This window comes from Rana temporaria, chromosome 2 (genome assembly GCF_905171775.1).
Source record: "Rana temporaria chromosome 2, aRanTem1.1, whole genome shotgun sequence".
Taxonomy (NCBI): Eukaryota; Metazoa; Chordata; class Amphibia; order Anura; family Ranidae; genus Rana; species Rana temporaria.
This window is the reverse complement of record NC_053490.1, coordinates 93,198,160-93,220,818: the sequence shown is the minus strand read 5'-3', so window position 1 is coordinate 93,220,818 and position 22,659 is coordinate 93,198,160. Positions and strand designations below refer to the sequence as shown.

Genomic DNA, 22,659 nt, shown 5'->3' with positions numbered 1-22,659 from the left:
CCCCACACAGTCCGAGCCTTGCAAGGCCAGTATACTTTTAGATGGCATGAGGAAGCCCTCCCTTACCTGGGTATTTATTTAACACCTACTCTTACTACACTATATAGGAAGAACTATCCCCCCCTGTTCCACAAGTTGTTAGAGGACCTTCAGAGGTGGTCAACTAAACCCCCGTCATGGTTCGGTAGGCTGTATTCGGTCAAGATGATCATATTGCCTAAAGTGTTGTACCTATTCAGAACTCTCCCATTAGCTATTGTGAGTGCGGATCTCAGGAAGTTTCAGGCCAAACTACTCGATTACATATGGGACCATAAGAGGCCTAGGGTGAACAGGAAAACATTATATACACCCAAATCGGGAGGAGGATTAGGTATGCCGGACCTCCTTAAGTATTACCACTCAGCTCAGTTGGCTCAGCTGATCCGTTTTCACACGGGTCGATCCAAACCGCTTTGGATGGGATTGGAGTCTTCCCTGATTCCAGACAGAGAGATCAGCCACCTGATGTGGCTGAGGGGACGAGATAGGCCGTCTGTGATGTGTCCGTCTCTGTCATTCTCCCTGAGCCTCTGGGATCGCCTAGCAAAAACATATCGATTTAAATCGCCACACACCCCGATGGCATCACTATTCCACAACCCCGTGTTCACCCCGGGTCTCCGGCCCCAGGACTTTAATTGGTGGATCAATAAGGGTCTACTGAGGATAGCGGATCTATGCGACCACAAGGGGGCTTTGTCAAAATCGGTTCTACAGGAGAGGTATGATCTTCCAAAAGCTGAATACTTTCGATACGCTCAGATTGCTCACTTTTTGGGGACTTTGAACCGCACTTCGGACCTCTCCACATCAACGGCTATGGAACACCTTTGTAGAACCTTTGACAAACACTCCGGTCACATATCAATAATCTACAACTTGTTGTCCTCTAATACCCAAAAGTTGGTTTATATGCAAAAGTGGGAACAGGATCTTGGCACGGCGCTTGAAATGGCGGAATGGAGCAAGCTGGTACAGGGGGCGTCTAGATCCTATATTAACACCTCTCTAATTGAGGCCAATTACAAAGTGTTGTTACGGTGGTACATGGTCCCTGCGCGAATAGCCACCTTTGTCCCAGGGGCGTCTCCGCGGTGCTTTAGAGGGTGCAATGAGGACGGCTCCATGTACCACACTTGGTGGATGTGTCAAAAGGTGAGACGATTCTGGATACGCACCTACAACTTTATCTATTCTATAACCCAGGTGAACCTCGTTAAGTCGCCTCTGCATGCACTGCTGGGACGCCCGGTGGAGGGTACGTCAAAGTACTTGAGAAAACTGATAGCTTTTATTTTTGTGGCAGCTAGAATTTCCATCGCCAAGTCATGGAGATCCCCCACTGTCCCTTTTTGCCTCTTGAAGTTTAAGTTGTCATGGATTATGGTGAACGAGAGGTTGTCAGCCATTCTGAACGACAAAGTCAAGGTTTTCGATAAGGTGTGGGATCCCTGGATCACTTACCTCACAAATGTACACTGACCCAACTCAATGCTGGTGGATGGGGATGCGCCATCCCTCCCTTTTTTTTTTCTTTCTCTCGCTCCTCTTTCCTTTCTCCTCTTCTATCCTTTTTCCTCCTCTTCTTCCTTCCTCTCTGCTCTACTATTGATATGTTACCAATTCAGAGGTAGTGGGCTGGGGTATGTTGGCCCTTTGGGCCTGGATAGCGCCACAACTGGGTGATCCCGGGCTAAGTTGATGATTGTCCCTGTTAAGCGATGGTTCTGGGGGGAACGCTTATGGATACTAGATACTAGATGTGTAACTGTTATGTGTGAACATGCAATAATCTGTATTGGATTAATAGCCCCCCAGATGTGGACTGTGGGTGCATACCTTCCCCCCCCCACTCCTAATTATCTTTGTATACCCCTCTCCCTGAATTTTTTTTTCTCTTTGAAAACTCAATAAAAAATATTGGAAACAAAAAAAAATTACAGTTTTATATCTTTATGTTTGAAGCCTGAAATGTGGTAAAAGGTCGCAAAGTTCAAGGGGGCCGAATACTTTCGCAAGGCACTGTATATTGATAAGATGGAACAATCCAGAGACAGGCAAAAAAAATAAAAATAGTAAAAGGTCTGAGGGATAAATCAGGAGAGACTTTAGGAATTAAATATGTACAGTCTGGAGAAAAGAAGGGAAAGGGGAGACATGATTGAATTAGGGCCGAAGCAACTAATCGATTAATCATCAACTAATCGAATAAATTCATAATCGATTAATCGGCCAGTAACATAATGGGGTTAAAAAACTCAAATTAGCCCTTTATAGTACAAAAAGAGAAAACAGCTACTGTTAATATTATATTAATATGAAAAATCTTTGTACATTTGCTGAATGAAAGAATGTTCTTTGAAATTTTAACTTGCTTTTAACATTAAGTTTTAAAATTAATGCAATTTCTGAACGAAAACCACATACTGTCTGAAAATTCCTTTCACCAAGAAGTTTTCCATTTCTAAATTTTCCAGTCACTGTGGTTGAAAAAGAACTTCGATTTGATCCCACTAACAATTATAAAATCAAACAAACGTTCTTAAAATTATATTTTTTTGAAGGAAGACATTGTTGTATGGCCAGTATATAATATATCACAGTTGTTTGAAAATTTGCAAAACAGTCTAACTTTTCTTTTAATAAAAAAAATGTGATCTTAGTCTGATGATATTTACCAGATTCACCCTCTAATAGTATATACAGTATATCTCTAATGTCTGGTATTCTCAGAGTGGATTAGAGATTTTGCTCCCTAACCATATAGTTGGTTATTTATATTTACCACTGTATAAAGATATTTAAGAATAAATTGCCTTTTATTTAAGCTTTACATATTAACTAAATTATACCCCATACTTTTTTTTTTTTTTAAGGTTATGAACCGATTAATTGATTATTCGAAACAATCAGCCAACTAATCGATTATGAAAATAATTGTTGGTTGCAGCCCTAGATTGAAACCTTTGAACACATCAAGGGGGTGAATAAGATTCAGGAGGGCAGTAGTTTAAATATAAAGCCAAGAACACGGGGACATGACCTAAAACTACGGTAGTAGGAGGTAAGCTCAAAACTAATCTTAGAAAGTATTATTTTACTGGAAGAATAGTTAATGCTTGAAAGAGATTCAAATATGCATGGGACAAACACGGCTCTATACTCAGACAAAAGACTTGGACAACTTGGTCTTATTTCTGCTGTCACTCTACGTTTCCATCACTGCCTGATGGGGGGGAGACAGTTCCAATCCTGGATACCACAGCAGGCAACAGAAAATAGCCTGGGATGTTAGGCAGTGACCACATCTCGGTTCAACTACCTTTTCCTTAGCCGCTATGCCTCGATTGCTCCTTTGCTGATGGGTACTCACAAAACCACCTGCACAGTGCCCACTCCCCTGAATGGATTAAGCATGGCGAGAGAAATGCGTCAATTGGAAGACATGGCTAGAATGTCTCTGCAACTGCTGACAGAATTTGTCAAGTGTGCAGCTTCACTACTTTCATATGTAAATTCATTTCATATATAACCGTGTCTGGTTTTCCCCAAAAAAATCATATGCCATTATATATGTGGATGTTCCACTTTGCAAAACCTTCGTATTACATTTATACCCCCAAACTATGGAAAATCCTCACCTGGAATATTCTTTTGCAGTTCCCATGAAATTCCATACTGAGGCCAATATTACTGGTTTTACTGGAACTTGAAAACTCTATAAGTAGTGCCGTTAATATGGAACAAGCCAAGGTTTGCTGTGGAGAGAATATAAAAGACAAAGCATATAATACGCTGTAAAGTAGTATTGTATTATTATGTTTCCATTTAGTATAACTACCAATACAGAGGAACAGCTGTTTAGTTTGGATGCAAAACTTAACTCAGCCCATTAATTAGGAGAGATCATATTTTAAACTATGTTCTCACAAGCACTTTTAATATGCATGAAGGACAGATTCATGCTTTCCAACTATAGATGCCAGGGGATGATTATACTGTGACAGAAGAAAAACTCAACATTATGCAAATTAGCCCATTATGCATTGTACTTTTTTTCTGAAATTGTGCTTGCAGGCACCATATTGCCCTAGTTGCTTACACAGCCTGAAATGCAAGGGATGCGACAATCAGACAATGTAGGAATTAAGCATAGTCTCATTACACAATGAGAGGGGATTTAACCAATCGGCTTCTACGTTTTATTGTCAAAGCTTACTTGAATAGGCTAAAGTTAGAAGCCGATTTGTTGCTATGCAAAGCTGTACCAGATTCGGTGTGCTCCAGTTTTAGTAATGAAGATCTCCCCCCCCCAGGACTTTCAAACATACTGGGAAAAATAGATTTTTGGACTCCCTGTAAAATCCTTGTTTTTCAGTAAATAATTGGAGACAAAGGTATATGGGCATAGGGAGGTCTTCTGCATTCTACAAAGAACATGAATAAAAAAAAATTGTTTGCACTTGCCCTAAAATTATGTTCTCCAGCAGGTAATTGGGGGACACAGGGGACCACTGGATATATGCTCAGTGGTCTACTGTGTCCCCAAAAACCCAATGAACACTGAGAAAAATCACTGTATCTAATCACAAATCATTCCATTATCACCACAGAAGAGGATTGAGCTCTTTGCAGTGCAAGTAGCTTGTGGTAGCCCTAGCAATGCACAATTCAATGGTGGTCAAGGGGGTTCCTACCACAGCCATCTGTTCATGACGCAGAATCCACCAGTCTGACTTCCATTATTATTACCATTACACCACACATTATCAGATAGACAAAAGAAGTACATTAATGGTGCAATATAAAACACTTAAATTACATGTATGCATGACTGCTGCTACTACTGTACCCAGAGATCTACTGTTGCTCTCTAAATACTGATTAAAGCTCGGTTCAATGGTTGCAGTGTTGTTCAAGTTGAATTTCGAGTAAAACGGTTTCTTTCAATTTTGGACAACACTTCTTGTCCCTCCCAGCCAACCCTACTGGGGTGCAGATGCTCTCGGGCACCAAGGTGAATTGAGATCAGGCTCAGGTAAGTATAAGGGGGCGGGGGGATCCTAGACACAGAAGGTTTCTCACCTTAATGCAGATAATGCATTTAGAACCACTTTAACACCTAATGTTGCAAGTCAAAGAATACTAAAATAAATACTAGTATACGGAAAACTATCCACCAGAACAAAATACTATATCAGGACCTCTGCTGTGTGTGGCAGCAGCTGTTCTTGCTGAGCCACCTGAGACGGACAGCTTGCCGTCTAATCCCTTTGGACAACCTTACTTTCTTGTTTCTAGTGAACTTTAAACTCGTCGCTCCTCTGTAAACTTCCTATTTATGCCATGCCTTTGCACTTCCTGTTTGCTAGATTATTGTGCTCTTCTCCAGCCAACACCTTGCTCCTTATGCTCCTGCTGCTGCCGTTCTATCCAATTATTACTGACATTTGGCTTGTTTCTTCACTATGCTTTTGCTTGATTCCAACCTGCAACCATTTGTTAATGGCCTTTGGCCAGCTAACTGACTATATTATTGCTTGATTCCTACCCGCTACATCTGCTTTCTCACCCTGGCTTGCTCACCTCCTGGTGGGGAGATTCTGAGGACAGTGACCTGGCACTAGCATGCAGTAAAACCCATCTCCACCAGCAGGAGTACCGGTGAAGACCCCATGCTTCTATTGAGCCCACCTCACCCTGTGGAATCTCTGTAAGACAGAGGACTGCTATTTACTTCAAAAGTTTTGGAAAAGCCTTCCAGGTGTAACAATTAATGTAACCTCCGCTTTTCATTCACAAGCTAAGGGTCAGACCAAACAAACTCTGGAGCAATACCTTCAATGTATTGTCCGTCATCTTCGAGATAACTAGGTGGATCATCTTCCAATGGCAGAATTTGCTTATACCAATTCTAAACACAACTCCACTTATCAAAGTCTTTTTTTTTCCCCTTCTTAAAACACTGGGTATCATCCCGTTTTTGTTCCGCATCTCCCTATATCAACTCCAATGCCTGCTGTTACCAGCAGATTAACTACAGGAGATACAGGAGAAACTGATCAAGACTTTGAAAGTTGCTCAAGAATGTTACAAAGAGACTTCTGACAGATGTCGAAGCTTACTTCCTACCCTTCATGTGAGTGACAGTCTGGATATCAAAAACTTACTGTCAGGACCCGGATCTGAACCCATGACCTCTGCATTGTCTGGCAGAAGCTATTCTTGCTGAGCCACATGAGAAGCTGGGCAGCTCCCTGCCCGATACCTTGGACAACCTTACTGTACATCTTGTTTCTGGTCAACCGTGAACTCCTTGCTCCTACCATGAACTTCTAATTTAGGCTATGCCTTTGCACTTCCTGTTCTCCAGATTATTGTGCTCTTCGCCAGCCAATAGCTTGCTCCTACTGCCGTCCATATCTACCATTTGTTAATAATCATTGGATTGTTCCTCGCCTATGCTTTCACTTGATGCATTCTGCTTGATCTGCAAACTAACCTCGCTTTGCTCACCTGCCAGGGGTATTCTACTAATGTATTTGTCCTGCTGGTTTCTGTATGAGCCTTTCTACTGTTACAGCCACGGGCCTCCGAGCTTAAAACCCTGATTGTGACATTAATGTTAAGGGATCTGTAGTCATTTTTCGCTATGTTTGTTACGAATGTGCTTTTACAAGACAATCTGGACTTAGGAGTGGGCATTTCTACGCAGGCTGCATTTTAACGGAATTATTTTTTATTGTTTGGTAAATAGACATTAAACCTACACAGGGGTACAAATAATGAACAGAAATATAAAATCACCAACAAGGTAAAGCATGTGTCAAATTATTTGTGGTGCAGGATCCAAAGCTTCCAAATGGGTACAATGTGGAAACCAAACCATGAGATATACACAAGCAGTCCAAAAGTGTTAAGCGAAAAAGAGCAAAAAAGAGGCGTGGGGATTGAAGATTGTGGGAGTCCATAAATTTGTCCCAGATATCCAGGGAGAGTTTAGTGATGGGGTTGGAGAGGTGGGCCCTTTCCTTGGGTTGGAGCCACAGCATGTTGGCCACTGAAATGGGGTCGCTGTCGATTGATTTCGACAGCAACCCACAGGGGCGTTTCTACCGTTTCCTAATTGCGGCAGTTGTGCAATTTGTGCCGCATAATAGTATGAACAGAAGTTAGGTATGCCTAATCCACTGCATAGTTTAATAGATCAGTGTTTTTCAACCTTTTTTCAGTCAAGGGCACCCTTTAAAATGATGCACAATCTCAAGGTATCCCATTCTAAAATGGAAAAAATAAACCAATAGTTTTACATAATGTAGCAAGATCCACACATAGGACACCCAACAGACGTGATTTATTCTTCCAAAGCACATACACCTTTGCACACTGGTACTGACTAGTATACCAATGATTTTCTTGTCCCTCATTCTCTCTCACTCACCCAACGTGACCGCAGTGCTGACGGAGAGTGGCAGGACAAACAAGGAGCACCCGACGTGCTCCTCCTGATCAACCGATAACATTTTTGTAGGACACCGGCGGCTGGTTGTAATGCCACAGAGTAAAAACCTGTGGCTTTGTGCAACACCAAAGCAGACATGAGGAACATTTTTGGTGAGTTTCAGGCAATATGCCAGGGAAACCCCGAAGAACCCAGAAGACACCCTGGTTGAAAAAGGTTTGGCTAGGTGATGTTGGACATCCTGTAGCCAAGAAATTAGGTGGGTTCCAACAACCTGCTGCAGCTTCTAAAACACACTGTGAAAAGCTCACTGTGTGCAGCATTAGGAGTACATTTTAATACAGGAAAGGAGCTTATAACTAGGCACATTATTATGATCATTTTCCTTTCCTGAGCTTTCCCATACCTGACTTTCCCCCACACCACCTTACTGTCCGGCCTATAGCAGATTGACGGGTTGGCCTTTCGTCCTTTTGACTGGCAATATTACGTCTTTTCAGAAGTCACCACTTGCAGGGCCACGCAGAAGGCCCCATCTCCGGTAAATGAGTCACAACACCTCCGGGTGTAGCGACCATTCCCCTTGGTCCAGCATCTGGCGACTTGGATAGTCCGCCTGCCAGTTTTCTACGCCCGGAATGTAAACAGTCAATAAAGCCGGTACACTCTTTTCGGCCCACCTTAGGATGCGAGTGACCTCCGACGCCGCAGCCGAGCTTCTTGTTCCTCCTTGATGGTTGACATATGCCACCGCTGTGGCATTGTCCGACTGGATCCTGACAGGATGCCCTTGAAGCCACTGTGACCACTTGATCGCGCAGCAGTTCCAGGATGTTGCGCGGTAGTTGGGAGTCTTCCGAAGTCCAGCGGCCCTAGGCCGACAACCCCCCAGACACCCCCCCCCAACCGGTCAGGCTGGTGTCCGTCATGATCACGGTCCAATGGAAGGGAAGAAACAACTTCTTAGACTGAAGGGTCGGGTATCTCAGCCTTCAACCCAGAGAGGCCCTGACTAGGTGACTGACTTGAACCAGATGGTCCAGAGACAACAGATTTGTTAAATTTTGAAATAATCTCTTTCTGTAAGGCTCAAGTGTGGAATTGGGCATACGGTACTGCCTCAAAAAGGAGGCTACCATGAGGCCCAGGACTCGCATGCAGAAACGGAGAGAGACGACCGGTTGTGGGATTTCAACAAATTTTACCGCAGACTGGAGTGTCTGTAACTTGTCCAAGGGGAGGAAAAAACTCTCGCCTCCGATGAGTCCAGAATTAATCCCAGGCGTTGAGACGGCATTAACACCGACTTCTGGAGGTTGAGCAACCAAACTCGGAGGGTCTGACTGGCTATAGACACATCCTCCTCTAATTCTGAGCTTGAAGCAAACCTCAGAAGAAGATCGTCCAAGTAGCCCACGATAGCAAAGCCTGGCAACAAATGACTCCAGGACTGCTGACAATGTGTTCATAGGTACAGCAGGGGCACCAGCTGCTGCCGCCGGAATGTCAGGGGAAGAAGCGCCAGCTTCTGACTCCATGCCCACACACAGCCTTTAGGGACCAAGTCAAGGTATTTAGCACAGAAATTGCCCACCCTCCCTGCTGCTCTGACCAGGGGGTTACCCAGGGAACTCACCACCTAGGCAAGAGACTGCGTAGCGCCGCTGTCCGCTCTCCCTCCTCACACAACATGTGTCTGAGGTGTTCTGTGAGGTAAATAGTGCTGTTCGCGCCATTCAGGAAGCCATCCGTCACTAGAGGCCCAACCAAGTGGGAAAAAACACCCCCAACGACCGGAGAAAGTGGGCTACAAGAAAATGGCCGCCCACAATGAAGACCTGTGTCACAGCATGGCTACGACAAAATGGCCACCAATGGAGATTTCAATGCCAACCACAGGCCTAAGAAAAATGGCGCCAGTGCACAAAAAAATAGCGCCTAAGCACCTGAGGTGGCCGAGAAGGCCGAAAGTGGGCTTCCTAGTGACAAAAACACCCATAAACAGAGATCGGGCACTCCCACAGCCCCCCAAACTGTATACAGTGACCTCCATCAGGTATACCCGGCCGACGCAGCAGGCCCCGCAAGGGGAGGAGGGAAGGGGCAGAGGGAGAGAAAAGGGGAGGACTGAAGACCACCTAAATCGACCCCCCAGGAAAGCCCAGCTGTTACATCCTGTCAGAACAGGAGGAACTTACTTACCTGTCCACGCCAGGACATGCTGGTGCGTTACAGACAGACCCACAGCCGAGCAGTACGGAGTGGCTGTCAGCCATGGTCCACTGTGACTGAGACAACGGCAGCCCAGCCATGTGTGGACCCTGGAGCATATAGCTCACCGGCCACCCCTGGAGCAAACGGGTCTGCTCATGCACGCAGGCCGGACTGGGGAGACTACAAAGGATCTATAGTACCCAGCCGGCAGTTTATAGATCTCAGGAAATAAAAAAAAAAAAAAAAAAAAGGTAAAAAAAATTCTCAGGACCCTAGGCCCAAAAGGAAGCTAGGTCCTTCTACACTAAGCAGAAAAAAAAACAGCTGCTGACTTCTGGGCGAGGGGTTATGACCGGAGGGACCGCCCCCCGGGCGGGGCTGTTCAACTCTGTTTAAGTTACATGTTTTAAAACTACATGTCTGTCTAGTCCTCTCCTATAGAACAGGAACATAACCCACAAGTCAAGATTAAAGAGGCTGTGTCTGTCCGCGGCCGATAAGAGAAGTATTTGGTTACCTACAAACAAGCAAAATTTATGGCTCTCACAAACCTGTATCTTCTTTAAGAGGCTCCTCTGTCCTCCACTCATTACCTGATTATTAGCATCTGTTTGAACTTGTTATCAGTATAAAAGACACCTGTCCACAACCTCAAACAGTCACACTCCAAACTCCACTATGGTGACGACCAAAGAGCTGTCGAAGGACACCAGAAACAAAATTGTAGACCTGCACCAGGCTGGGAAGACAATCTGCAAAAGGCAAGCAGCTTGGTGTGAAGAAATCAACTGTGAGAGCAATAATTAGAAAATGGAAGACATACAAGACCACTGATAATCTCCCTCGATCTGGGGCTGCACGCAAGATCTCGCCAGGTGGGGTGAAATAATCACAAGAACGGTGAGCAAAAATCTCAGAATCACCTAGTGAATGACCTGCAGAGAGCTGGGACCAACTTAACAAAGGCTACCATCAGTAACACACAACGCCGCCAGGGACTCAGATCCTGCAGTGCCAGATGTGTCCCCCTGCTTAAGCCAGTACAGGTTTGCTAGAGAGCATTTGGATGATCCAGAAGAGGATTGGGAGAACGTCATATGGACAGATGAAACAAAAGTAGAACAGTTTGGTAGACAACTTGTGTTTAGAGGAGAGAGAATGCAGAGTTGCAACCAAAGAACACCATACCTACTGTGAAGCATGGGGGTGGCAACATCATGCTTTGGGGCCGTTTCTCTGCAAAGGAAACAGGTCAACTGATCCGTGTACGTGAAAGAATGAATGGGGCCATGTATTGTGAGATTTTGAGTGCAAACCTCCTCCCATCAGCAAGTGCATTGAAGATGAAACGTAGCTGGGTCTTTCAGAAATGACAATGATCCCAAATACACCGCCCGAGCAACGAAGGAGTGGCTTCGTAAGAAGCATTTCAAGGTCCTGGAGTGGTCTAGCCAGTCTCCAGATCTTAACCCCATAGAAAACCTTTGGAGGGAGTTCAAAGTCTGTTGCCCAGCGACAGCCCCAAAACATCACTGCTCTAGAGGAGATCTGCATGGAGGAATGTGCCAACATACCAGCAAACAGTGTGTGACAACCTTGTGAAGACTTACAGAAAATGTTTGACCTCTGTCATTGCCAACAAAGGATGTATAACAAAGTATTGAGATGAACTTTTGATATTGACCAAATATTTTCCACCAGGATTTGCAAATAAATTCTTTCCAAATCAGACAATGTGATTGTCTGGATTTGTTTCCACATTTTGTCTCTCATAGTTGAGGTATACCTATGACGACAATTACAGGCCTCTCATCTTTTTAAAGTGGGAGAACTTGCACAATTGGTGGCTGACCAAATATTTTTTTGCCCCACTGTACACACACACACACCATTGTTTGTGGACTCTTTCCTACAGACCAAATAAACACCGATTTGGATTATTTTCATCAAGGAAATCTAGCAGTATACATTTTGATTTACATTAATGAAGAAAGGTTATTTGTTTTAAAAAAAAAAAAATTGACAAACAAAAACGCTTTAAAAAAAAGAAAAGAAAAAAACCTTAAGCAAAAAAAAAAAAAAAACCAGCGTTGATCAAATACCGACATTTTTTTTTTATAAAAATTGAGTACAGTGTTGCATGATTGCACAATTGTCATTTAAAGTGTGACAGCACTGATGGCAGAAAACTGGCCTGGGCAGGAAGGGGGTAAAAAAGCTTGGTATTGAAGTGGTTATTGTGTGGTGTACAGATACAAATACATATAGGAAGAGATGCAAAATTCACTCCACGTTAACAAAATTCAGAAACGGACAAAAAAAAAAAAAGCAGCTTTGATGGGAGTAAAATGTTGAGATCCATAAGGAAACACGCCTATGCCCCTGGGGACAGTGTCGCACACAAGCAAACATCTGAGGTTTAGGCTGAGCTATGTCCAATACCTCTGTGCTGCAGAAGATTAAAGTGGCGATGATACTATTTATGCAGGCTCACACAACAGCTGACAGTCAAGCCCTGCTGCCACCAACTGCAGCATCTTTGCACATAAAATGCCTCTCATGTCAATACCTTGACCTTAGAGGCGCTTGTTATCTTAGCTAGCACGCGCCAAACCTAATCCCCTCTTGCTGTCCTATACCTAAACAGATCAAACTTGAATAGCCTTCGTGTGTCACCGCCTTTCTCCCGGGGCTCAGTTCAGCTAAAGTGACAGTACCATGCCACAACAATGGCAGCTATTTCAACCTTTTGAGAGGTTAATGTAAATTGTAAACACCAGCGGGTGTCCATAGGGTGAAGCAGAATAAAGGAATTCTCAGTTATGTCTGAAACACACGTCTGCTTTAATTACCCAAAGCAAAAACCTTTTCAAAACTGACAAGTTAAAGCTCATGTATGTCATCTCCCTGATTGCCACTGGTAAAACGAATGTAGACAACTTACTCACTAGAAGAATAACCACCTGCTAAACACGTGTTGATTTAATATAAAAAAATCAGGGACCAATAATTCTGTATAAAGTGAACCTGTAACTATTGAGTTACCTACTGCATATACGTTTAGCAACCCAAGAAAATTCAGAGCACCCAATCGGCAAGCAGTGCCAAACAGATAATTTTGTTCCCAATCCAATATTCTGCACCACAATAATGGTCCCTCAATGTGATAAAAAGCTTCACTGACCAATAGTAAGGTACGGGAGTGCAAGAAGGGGGCTGAAGTGCAGACATGCATACAATTGGCATGAGAGTTTTCACCAGTTGTGTTAAGGTATTTTGGAATTGATGAATTTCATTGGTTGAAACAAAATTATTCAGAAGGCCAAAGTGGGAAATTCTGCATAGGGTTCAACATAATTTTTTTCCTTTTTGGTCATGCATCTGCAAATCCTGCAGTCAGTTCGCTTCAGAAGTTACAACATGAAGTCTACCACAGTCCAGAAACTATAGAGAACCCAAAATCAGGATTGGGTTATGAACATATTACAAACTGACATTCAAATTTGCACTGGTTAACCGCTTGCCGACCAGCCGCCGCAGTTTTACGGCGGCAGGTCGGCTCTGCTGGGCAAGATCACGTAATATTACGTCATCTCGCTGAGCAGCCAATAGGGTCGCATGCGCGCCCCCCGCTCGCCCTTGACGCCGACGCGCGTGCCCGATCACCGCCGGGCATCCGCGATCGGTCGCTCGCGGTCCTGTCAGGGGGAGAAATGCCTGATTGTCTGTTCATACAAGAGAGTGGTATAGACAGTATATGCTTGTAGATCTGTGGGTGGTGCATGGTGACATAGGGGGGACTGATTTTTTTTGTGTGTGTGAGAGATATATATCCATTATAGCTCGACAAACCCCAAGTCGCAGAGTGGTGCATGGTGGCATAGGAAGGACTGAGATTACTGGATGTGATTGTGCACTCATAATGAAGCTCACATGTTAGAAAAATAATGCCATGCCTGCTCGGATCAATCCTGGCATTTCCCAGCCGGGGTCTCCGACGAAAAAATGTGGTACTGCCCAGGAATCCACCGCATCACGCTCTCTGCTGACGTCAGTTCCGGTATCACCGCCATTTGCGTTCCACGCTGGTTCCGACAGCTTCTCCTCCGATCCACCCTACATCCCGGGGACACCTGAATATTGCGGTAATCCGGGCTGGAGTTCGTGGAGGGTGATTGTGATTATTTATACGATTAATCTTGCAGCTCTACTGGAACTACAATATTCATGAAGATTGGTACTTATGTCCTAATAAAACGTAGACATAACGGTCTTTTATGGTGCTATAAATGCAAACTTTGTTTTGCATTGTCTTTTTTTTTTCACGTTTGTTTTTTAAATTGGTATAATAAAAAATTGCTGTGCAAATACCGTGCGCGATAAAAAGTTGTATTCTCTAGGGTCTTTGCTAAAAAAAGCATATATAATGTTTTGGGGTTCTATGTAATTTTCTAGCAAATAAATGATAATTTTTACATGTAGGAGAGAAATGTCAGAATTGACCTGGGTGCTCTAGAACGCCTGATGGTGCTCCCTGCATGTTGGGCCTCTGTATGTGGCCGCGCTGTGTAAGTCTCACACATGTGGTATCGCCATACTCAGGAGGAATAGCAGAATGTGTTTTGGGGTATAATTTGTGGTATGCATATGCTGTGTGTGAGAAATAACCTACTAATATGACAATTATGTGAAAAAAATATATATAAATAAAAAAAATCTTGATTTTGTAAAGAATTGTGAATGACAACTTCAAAAAACTCACTATGCCTCTTTCTAAATACATTGGAATGTCTTCTTTCCAAAAAGGGGTCATTTGGGGGGTATTTGTACTTTTCTGGCATGTTAGGGTCTCAAGAAATGATAGGCCATCAGTATTTCAGGTGTGATCAATTTTCAGATATTGGCTTGTGGACTCTAACTTTCACAAAGACCAAATAATATACACCAATTTGTACTTATTTTTACCAAAGATACGTAGCAGTATAAATTTTGGGTAAAATTTATGAAGAAAATTTACAAATTTGCAAAATTTTCTAACAAAGAAATTTTTTTACAGAATTTTCAGTCTTTTTTCTTTTATAGCGCAAAAAAAAAAATCCCCGAAGGTGATTAAATACCACCAAAAGAAAGCTGTATTTGTGGGGGAAAAAGGGAAGGGGGAGGAGTCACGACAGACGTCACCCACAGCCATCGCTGTTGCAATTGTTTTCTATGCTGTCTGTAAACACTCGCGTCTGTGTGCCATCTTTGTGAGTAGTTTCGCTTTTGTTTTATCTTTGCAATTAAACACTCCTTATACAGAGAGCACTAGATTGTCTTAATTTATGTTTCATATGCATGTTGGAGACAAAGATCAGGACCTTGATCGACACCTTTGGTATGCTGATCGATTGGATGTTCTAAGTAGTTATACTGGAAATGAGTTAAATGCCATGTGACCTATTATAGGTCGAATCAGTGAGGTGAGAGGCCACTCTGTGTGCAGTGGAGGGATTTCTGGCCACGTGTGATCCACATTGCATGCCGTCATTTTCATTGTACCTTTTCACACTCACTTGTGGACTGTTTCTTCTCAAGGACATTATTAGTGTTTATATTTACATTTTAGGTTGCGCTGCACTGCTTCTATTGTTAACTCGTTACGGACATGGAAACATTACCTGCAGGCTGAAATTGCTGTATAAAAAAACATACCCACCAACTCTACCAATTAACCAGTAGAGATTTTTTGTTTTTAAGGCCACGCTATAAACTTTACTTCTCCTTTCTTTCTGCCGATAAGAGTCTGCATCTGTTTCATGAACACACTTGGAGCAATCTTTCATCAACAATCATCATTCATTATCCATACAAGTCACTTCACACAATTGCATGTACCTCTTAAAAGACTCGTTTAAATTGAGCAGTACATGGATAGATAGGAAAGTAGCAGCTGACTCTCTGTACTTGTGGATGCGTGCTGAGCCAAGGAGGTCAGCCTAGAAGGCAGCAGTGCAAGTGAAACAAGAACAGTATTAGGGTTATGGGGTGAAAGGTCAATGGAATCATTTACTTTCAAGAACGGTCGAGCAGCAGATGCAATGTATTGCTGGATCCTCATTAAAGAGGTATTAGTGCCTATGACAGAGGAAGATTAGTAGTTGGGAGCAGGTTAAGAAAAAAAAAAGAAAAAAAGAAAAGGCAATCTATATCAGAATGCACGCTGTATATGCACATATATGGCTATCATTCGAAGATATGACAATGTACATGACACACATGATCTAAAATACATAAAATAGCCAATAGAGTGTAAATTGAAGAAATGGTGCAGTACGCAAGTTTAATGAGTTCAATCGTCTGTATGTAGTATTTACCTACAATTTATTATTTATGCAATTTGGTGTATGCTTTAACACCAAAATATGAAATAGAAGCCGATAGCTAAATGCACCACAACAGATACATATACTATTGTGGGGAGCTCAACACATATTCATTGTGGCGACACTGTGGGAAGTGTACTAATCCATTCAGCTGAGTGTACACTAAAGTGTGGGTGAAATATTGATCTACTGATCGCTTTGACAAATGGTAAAAGTAACAGATAACATACAAGCACAATATACAACCAAAAGAAAGGGTGATGGCACATTCGGTAGAAACCGCAATTTTAAATTTGAAGTATAACTAAAGGCAGAGGGATTATACCACCTGACAGATTTTTAGGACTGTCTGTGCCCACAAGTGAATTTTTTCTTACCATAAGGCCTCATTTCCACTGGCGTTTTTACAGCCACGTTTCTGAGCGTTTTTTACAGCTTAAAAACGCCTGTCCATGTTATTCTATGGCTTCATTCCCACATAGGCGTTTTTGAGCTGCAAGTGGCATAGACGTTTTTGAGCTGTAAAAAAAACGCGGGCGTTCTGAAGCTCCAGAGTAGAGCTGTAAAAACGCCAGACGTTAAAAAACGCTCAAAAACGCGCAAAAACGCTCAAAAACGCGCAAAAACGCTCAAAACCGCGACCGCGGCATTTTTAAAGCTGCAGCTCACAAAAAAAAAATTTTTTTTTTTTTTTTTACAAAATAAACATGGACAGGCGTTTTTAAGCTGTAAAAAAGCCTAACAACAGTGGCTGTAAAAACGCCAGTGGAAATGAAGCCTAAAGCGTTTGTTAGCCAAAAAAAAACTGGATCCTGCTCCTGCAAAGCATGCTATATGACAGTGCTTGTCCTGTGTCATTTGGCCCCCTGTAACACCTAAAAAACCTGGCTGATCCTGCCAGTCTCTCCCCAGCCCTATGTAAACTGACCACGGAGTATGGTAGCTGCTGAGACCAGACACCGTGGTCAGTTTACGTGCCTGTTAGCAGCCTGCTGCTATCTGCTCTCCTCTCTGCGCCTCTGTCCTCCTCCCCCCTCCCTTCTCTGTGTGTGAGCAGCCCCTCCCCCCTCCTGCTGCTCTCATAACACTAACCTGTATACACCATCAGCACTGCCTCCTATTGCAGTGTCCCCTTTTGTGAATTATTTATAAGTATAAATGCTGTAAATACCTAATTTAAGAACCGAGATTGCAATCACATGACCAGCCAGCATGTCCGCATTTTCATCCATTCGTTGCGGATTAAAACGGGACATACATTGGTCCCTATGCGATTGCGGGTGTCAGCGGATGATTATCCGCTCACACTCGTAATCACCCGCCTCCGCAAAGATCCTATTTTTCTTCCGTCTGGCGGATCGGATGAACACGAACATATGGTCCGTGTTCATCCGATCCCCCCATAGGGGAGAGCGGAGGAAAGACAGGGAGGAAAGACAGGGCGGTCCCAGCACAGTGTGTGGGGACTGCCCTGTCAGCCGACGGCTCAGCGGGGATTTTACGGAGCATCCCCGCTGAGCAAAGCGGACACACGGAGGCGGATCATTACTGATCCGCCCCGTGTGAAAGGGCCCTTAGAAAAGTATAAGTAGTACCTGCAGTCTAGTGAAAAATTAGAAAGGTATTGGATATGTTGGATTATTATTAAGGGAACATGGGGGCTTGGTATGAAACAAAAAGCCTATAGCATCACACTTGTCCGTTGCGAATTGCGAAGCTCCTCACTGTGGATAAAATGTCTGGAGGGGGATCAATGGTGTGTGGTATTAAAGTGACACTAAAGCTTCAGATATTTTGTTTTAAAAATAAAACATGTTAAACTTAGAGTAGCCCCGATCCTCCTCTTTACAGGACCCCCATTGGCCTTACTGGCTGCTTCCCCCAGACACACAGAACGCAGCTCAGCCTCCTCCTAACTGGCTGTGATTGACAGCAGCGAAAGCCAATGAGGAGGGGGAGACCCATGAGCTGAGGCTCACGTAACAGCACTGAATTGGGGTCAGGCAAGTAGTGAAGTGGGGGGGGGGAGCCTTCAGCCTTTACAAACCCTTTAATGATAAAGGGCAAATAAAGGCACTGTGATCAATCTAAGGCAGAGAAAAGGACCTGCTCCTAGGAACCAATGGTTAAAGAGTTGAGCAATGCAAGTGGAAGCATCCCTTTCTGGATTTGAGAGAGGCGACTCAGACAAGCCAATAGGCAGCCTAGAGGTTGAACAAATAGCAGCTTCCACTGGATTCTTCTCATGTCAGTATTTTGCGTTTATAAGAAGACATGTCAATAAACCAAGCTTTTACAAAATTGTTAACAATCTAGTCAAAAATCTAAGCTGAACTCAAAAGGAAAAAAAAGGAATCCTATCACAGTAAAACTGATCAGGAGCATTCAAGGTAGTGACAGCACCTCAAACTAAAATGCAACATTCACTGGCACAGTGGCCTCCTCTTGTTCTTGAAAGGATTGTCTTCTATAATCTCTTGGCATGGACCCAGGGGCTTTATTCCCCAAAATAAACTAGACTAAAGGTTAGCACTAACAAAGGCAGTCAGCTGCTTCTTTATTGAAACAGATCAGAACAACAAGAGCAGAAGGTAAACCTATCAGTCACTAGATGCTAGAGACTAAATTCTAAAGCCATGAACCACATATCAGGTTCACACAAGCCATCCGTACATCAATACCACCAAAACTGCTATCCACTTGATAACTTTGTTTTTGTTTATGTGCCAAGGTGTGAAAATGTTTCCGCCCAAAAAACAAAAGTGCAAGTAGAAATCCTACTTAAGCCTGGTACACGTAATGAGATTATCAAACAAATTATCGTCCATTTTTTTTTTTTTTTCTTGCAAGCTAGTCTCTACCCGATCCTGGCCTCTTCTCTCACCAGTAGAAACTAGCCACGTAACCATTTATTGCAGATAAAAAAACACAATAGCAAGAGCCTGAAAAAAGCCGGCTGTTTAATTTCCGGAGGTAAAAACACCTCGACAACCTTCACGATTCATGGAAAAATTTCCAGTGTCCTCCACGACTCCCATGCCAAATTTCTCAAGGTATGGGCCCCCTTGACGGTCCTATGCATTCCCTACTTTGCACCCAACCAGTGCAGTTCTTTTCCCTTCCCTCTTACCCATTCTGGGCGTCTTGCCCGCCGCTTACTTATAAACTAGCCCCCCCCCCCCCCCCCCGTTGTATGTGTGTGTGTTTTTGTTTGTTTTTTCCTGTGCCTAGTTTGGTTTTGGGTATTATTCTCCTCATTTTTACAAACAGCTCCGCCCCCCTTGCCTACCTCCCCCTGGGGCTACAGGCTCAGGCATTAAGCACTGCCCCCCGGCCTGAGGCACTTTGGTCTTATGCTTCACGCTTATATCCCTTGCATGGGAATTTGTTATCTGGTTTAAATTTTTAGGTCAAAAACATTGTACCAGAAAATGAAGAAGAAGGTTACTAAAGTTTGAAAATTGTCGTACCACATAACAAAAATTTGGAAGTGATGTAACTCGTATTGTATTTTCAGATAAAAACTGTGCCAATTAAAAACGAATATAGTACGATCTGGTATCGTTGAACATAAACGTTTGTCCCTTCGGAAAATTTTGAACGAAAGCTGCGTACCAACAATCAGATTATCATACGATCGCTTCACAAGCAGTATTTTTGTACGATTTTCTGATTGTGTACAACGTTAAACATTTTACTGCATATGCAATCCAAAATGTTAGGGTTGTTATTAAACACAGGTATAGAGGGCAAATCAGCCAAAAAATTACTTGTAATGGTCATAATGGTCTAAAAGAGGTTTTTCCCTTCGACAGCAGTGCAGATGACTAACAGTGGCTAACACAGATTGTGGCTGACACTGCTGCTGGATAGCGATCAGAACACTGATTGTGGCTGACGCTACCTGATGACAACATTACTATTGCTAGCCGCCAATCAAGATTCTGGCTGACACTAGCCGATGACACCGTTACTGGTGCTGCCTGGCAATCAGGATATGGGTTGTGGCTTACACTGATGCTAGATGACACTGTTACTGGTGCTGGCTGGTAATCAGGACACAGATTGTGGCAGACACTGGTACTTGTGCTGGGTGGCACCACAGGCTGTTCTTCAGAGGTGTGCGGTAAAGTCCGTCACTCATGTGAATGAGCCCTTATGATGCTGGCTGGCAATCAGGACACTGGTACTAGACGACATTTGTATTAGTTTGGCTGGTGATCAGCATACTGATTGCGGCTTATATTGGTGTTAAGTGACATTCATCATTCAGGACTAGTATGAATTTTAAGAAGGACCCCCCCCCCCCCTCCAAACTCATACCAAACCATATCCGAGAACACAAGCCTGGGTGACCAGAAAATAGGGGGGGGGGGGGGGGAAATGTAATTTGCTTATCCCTAATTAGCAGGTATCTTGTGTTTAGAAAAAAAGGCATTAAGAAAAAGCTCCCCAAATCAACACACACACAGCAATTTAAAATAAAGAAGGTTCTATGACAGAATTAATGTTATCTGTATTAATATATGTACAGCAGGTAAAATAAGTATTGAACATGTCACCGTTTTTCTTGAGGTGCTATTGACATGAAATTCTCACCACGTCAATACCAACCCATGCAATAAATACATTAGGGGTGTTGAAAATGATTGGAGCATCGATGCATCACGATTCAACATTGATGTGGTATCCAGCATAATCGATTGTGCATGACGTCATTCCGGCTCCCCCCCTCTAACCATCTCCTTTAGTATTTTGGAGGAGAGCCTGGAACTCCTTGAAGTTGTTTTCTGCTCGGTTTAGACTTTGCTACATGCAGGGAGTGTTTTTTTTTTTCTTTTTAAGAACAGATAAAATAAAAATTGAGTTCTGACTGCTTGAATTCGTCTGATGAAAACCATGCGCACTTGCAAAGTAATCGTGATGCATCGCGGAATTGAAGACATGATAATCGTAATCAAATGTGAGGCCAAAGATGTGCACCTCTACCATACATACAAAGAAACCAAAACAAATAAGTAAAAAAATTTAAGCGGACCTTCAGTCATTTTTTTTACTTTCCATTTCTATTAAATCTTCTTATACCCTGACTATTTAACTTTTGAGCATCATATGCTAACTGGAGATGTATGTCGAAGAATAAAGTTAAAGTGAGCTCAATAGAACACTCTTTTGGCAAAAGCTGGTAGTGCAGAAAGAAATTCACACTGTATGCAGATGTTTCCAGCTGCTGCACATCTTATTCACAGTCCTTTGACCATGAGCCCTTTAGATCCGTATGATCGTTCTGGTTTCTCAACCTGTTCTAAGACTATTTGAATAGTATTTGCAAGTCAACCGGAAAGAATGTGGTTTGCATGCTGGGCTCATATGACCATTCCTAAAATACAAACCTTATACCAATAAAGGCTTCCAATGCGTTGGAAATGAACACTATACGCCTTGCACACCACAGATAAAGATGACCGCCCCCAGTAAACCACGGGTGTGTAGAATGTACATGTGACAGAGGCAGGCATGCTATGAGATGCTAGAAGATTGAGATAACATATTGGGGAATCATGCCTTGTAAATACATGTGTTACTAGGTCTTTAAATCACACCACTCAATTGACTCCATCTTTTCAAACCCCTCATCTTCGAATAAGTGAGTAATGAAAGACGCACACACACATCAGAAACAAAGCAGACACTCAAACATCCAGAAGGCATATCCACAAAGTAAGAGAAGCGCATTACTGATCTTAAGGCCCCTTTCACATTGGACCGGGAGCCGCGGTGGCGGTATACCGCCGCTAAAAATAACGGCACTATACCGCCGGGATTGCTGCAGGAATCGGCCGCTAGCGGTGCGGTATTAACCCCCGCTAGCGGCCGATACACGGTTAATACCGCCCGCAATGCGCCTCTATAGAGGCGCATTGCAGGCGGTATTGCCGCGGTTTCCCATTGTTTTCAATGGGAAGGAGCGGTGAAGGAGCGGTATACATTGCCGCTCCTCTCACCGCTCCAAAGATGCCGCTGACAGGAGATTTTTTTTCTCTCCCGCCAGTGCATCGCCTCAGTGTGAAACCCTTCCGGCTTTCACATTGAGTAGGCAGTGAAGGAGTTTTTCAGGCGGTATAGCAGCGCTGTACCGCCTGAAAAACTCCTCAGTGTGAAAAGGGTGTAAGAGTTCGGCCATTGAAGTGGTAAAATTAAAAAATACGTTGAATTTTAGCAATGTGAGGTCACTATGCTAGCGGAACTTTATGGTAGGCCTTCTCAATTCTCTAAACTAGGTAGACAGAAATCTAAAGGATTTGGCAGGCAAGATGGCTGAGGACTTTAATATAAAAGTAGTATCAAAGCACTCACATTGAAATAACTGTGGACAGGCAACGTTCTACCCCGTTATATGGTTAGTTACACTTCATCTTAAGTGTAACTAACCATATAACTGGGGGTAGAACGTTGATCATATGTGTAGCGTCCTTTAACAGGGTATCATAGGGACCCGGAAATCGCTCGTCAGTGAACCAGGCACTTGCTCCTTCACAAACAGCACAAGCGCAGCGAACAGATCTCATAGCGACA

The 22,659-nt window shown here is 43.3% G+C and overlaps 1 protein-coding gene across 2 annotated transcripts in view; it reads right to left on the bottom strand.

Moving 5' to 3' along the window:
- XPO4 (exportin 4) overlaps window positions 1-22,659 on the bottom strand; it is a 170,534-nt gene that overhangs the window by 93,494 nt on the left and 54,381 nt on the right. For both annotated transcript variants that reach the window (XM_040340532.1, XM_040340533.1), the window contains exon 5: window positions 3,684-3,800. In XM_040340532.1, coding sequence (XP_040196466.1) covers window positions 3,684-3,800 — 117 coding nt within the window. The remainder of the gene's footprint in view (window positions 1-3,683; window positions 3,801-22,659) is intronic.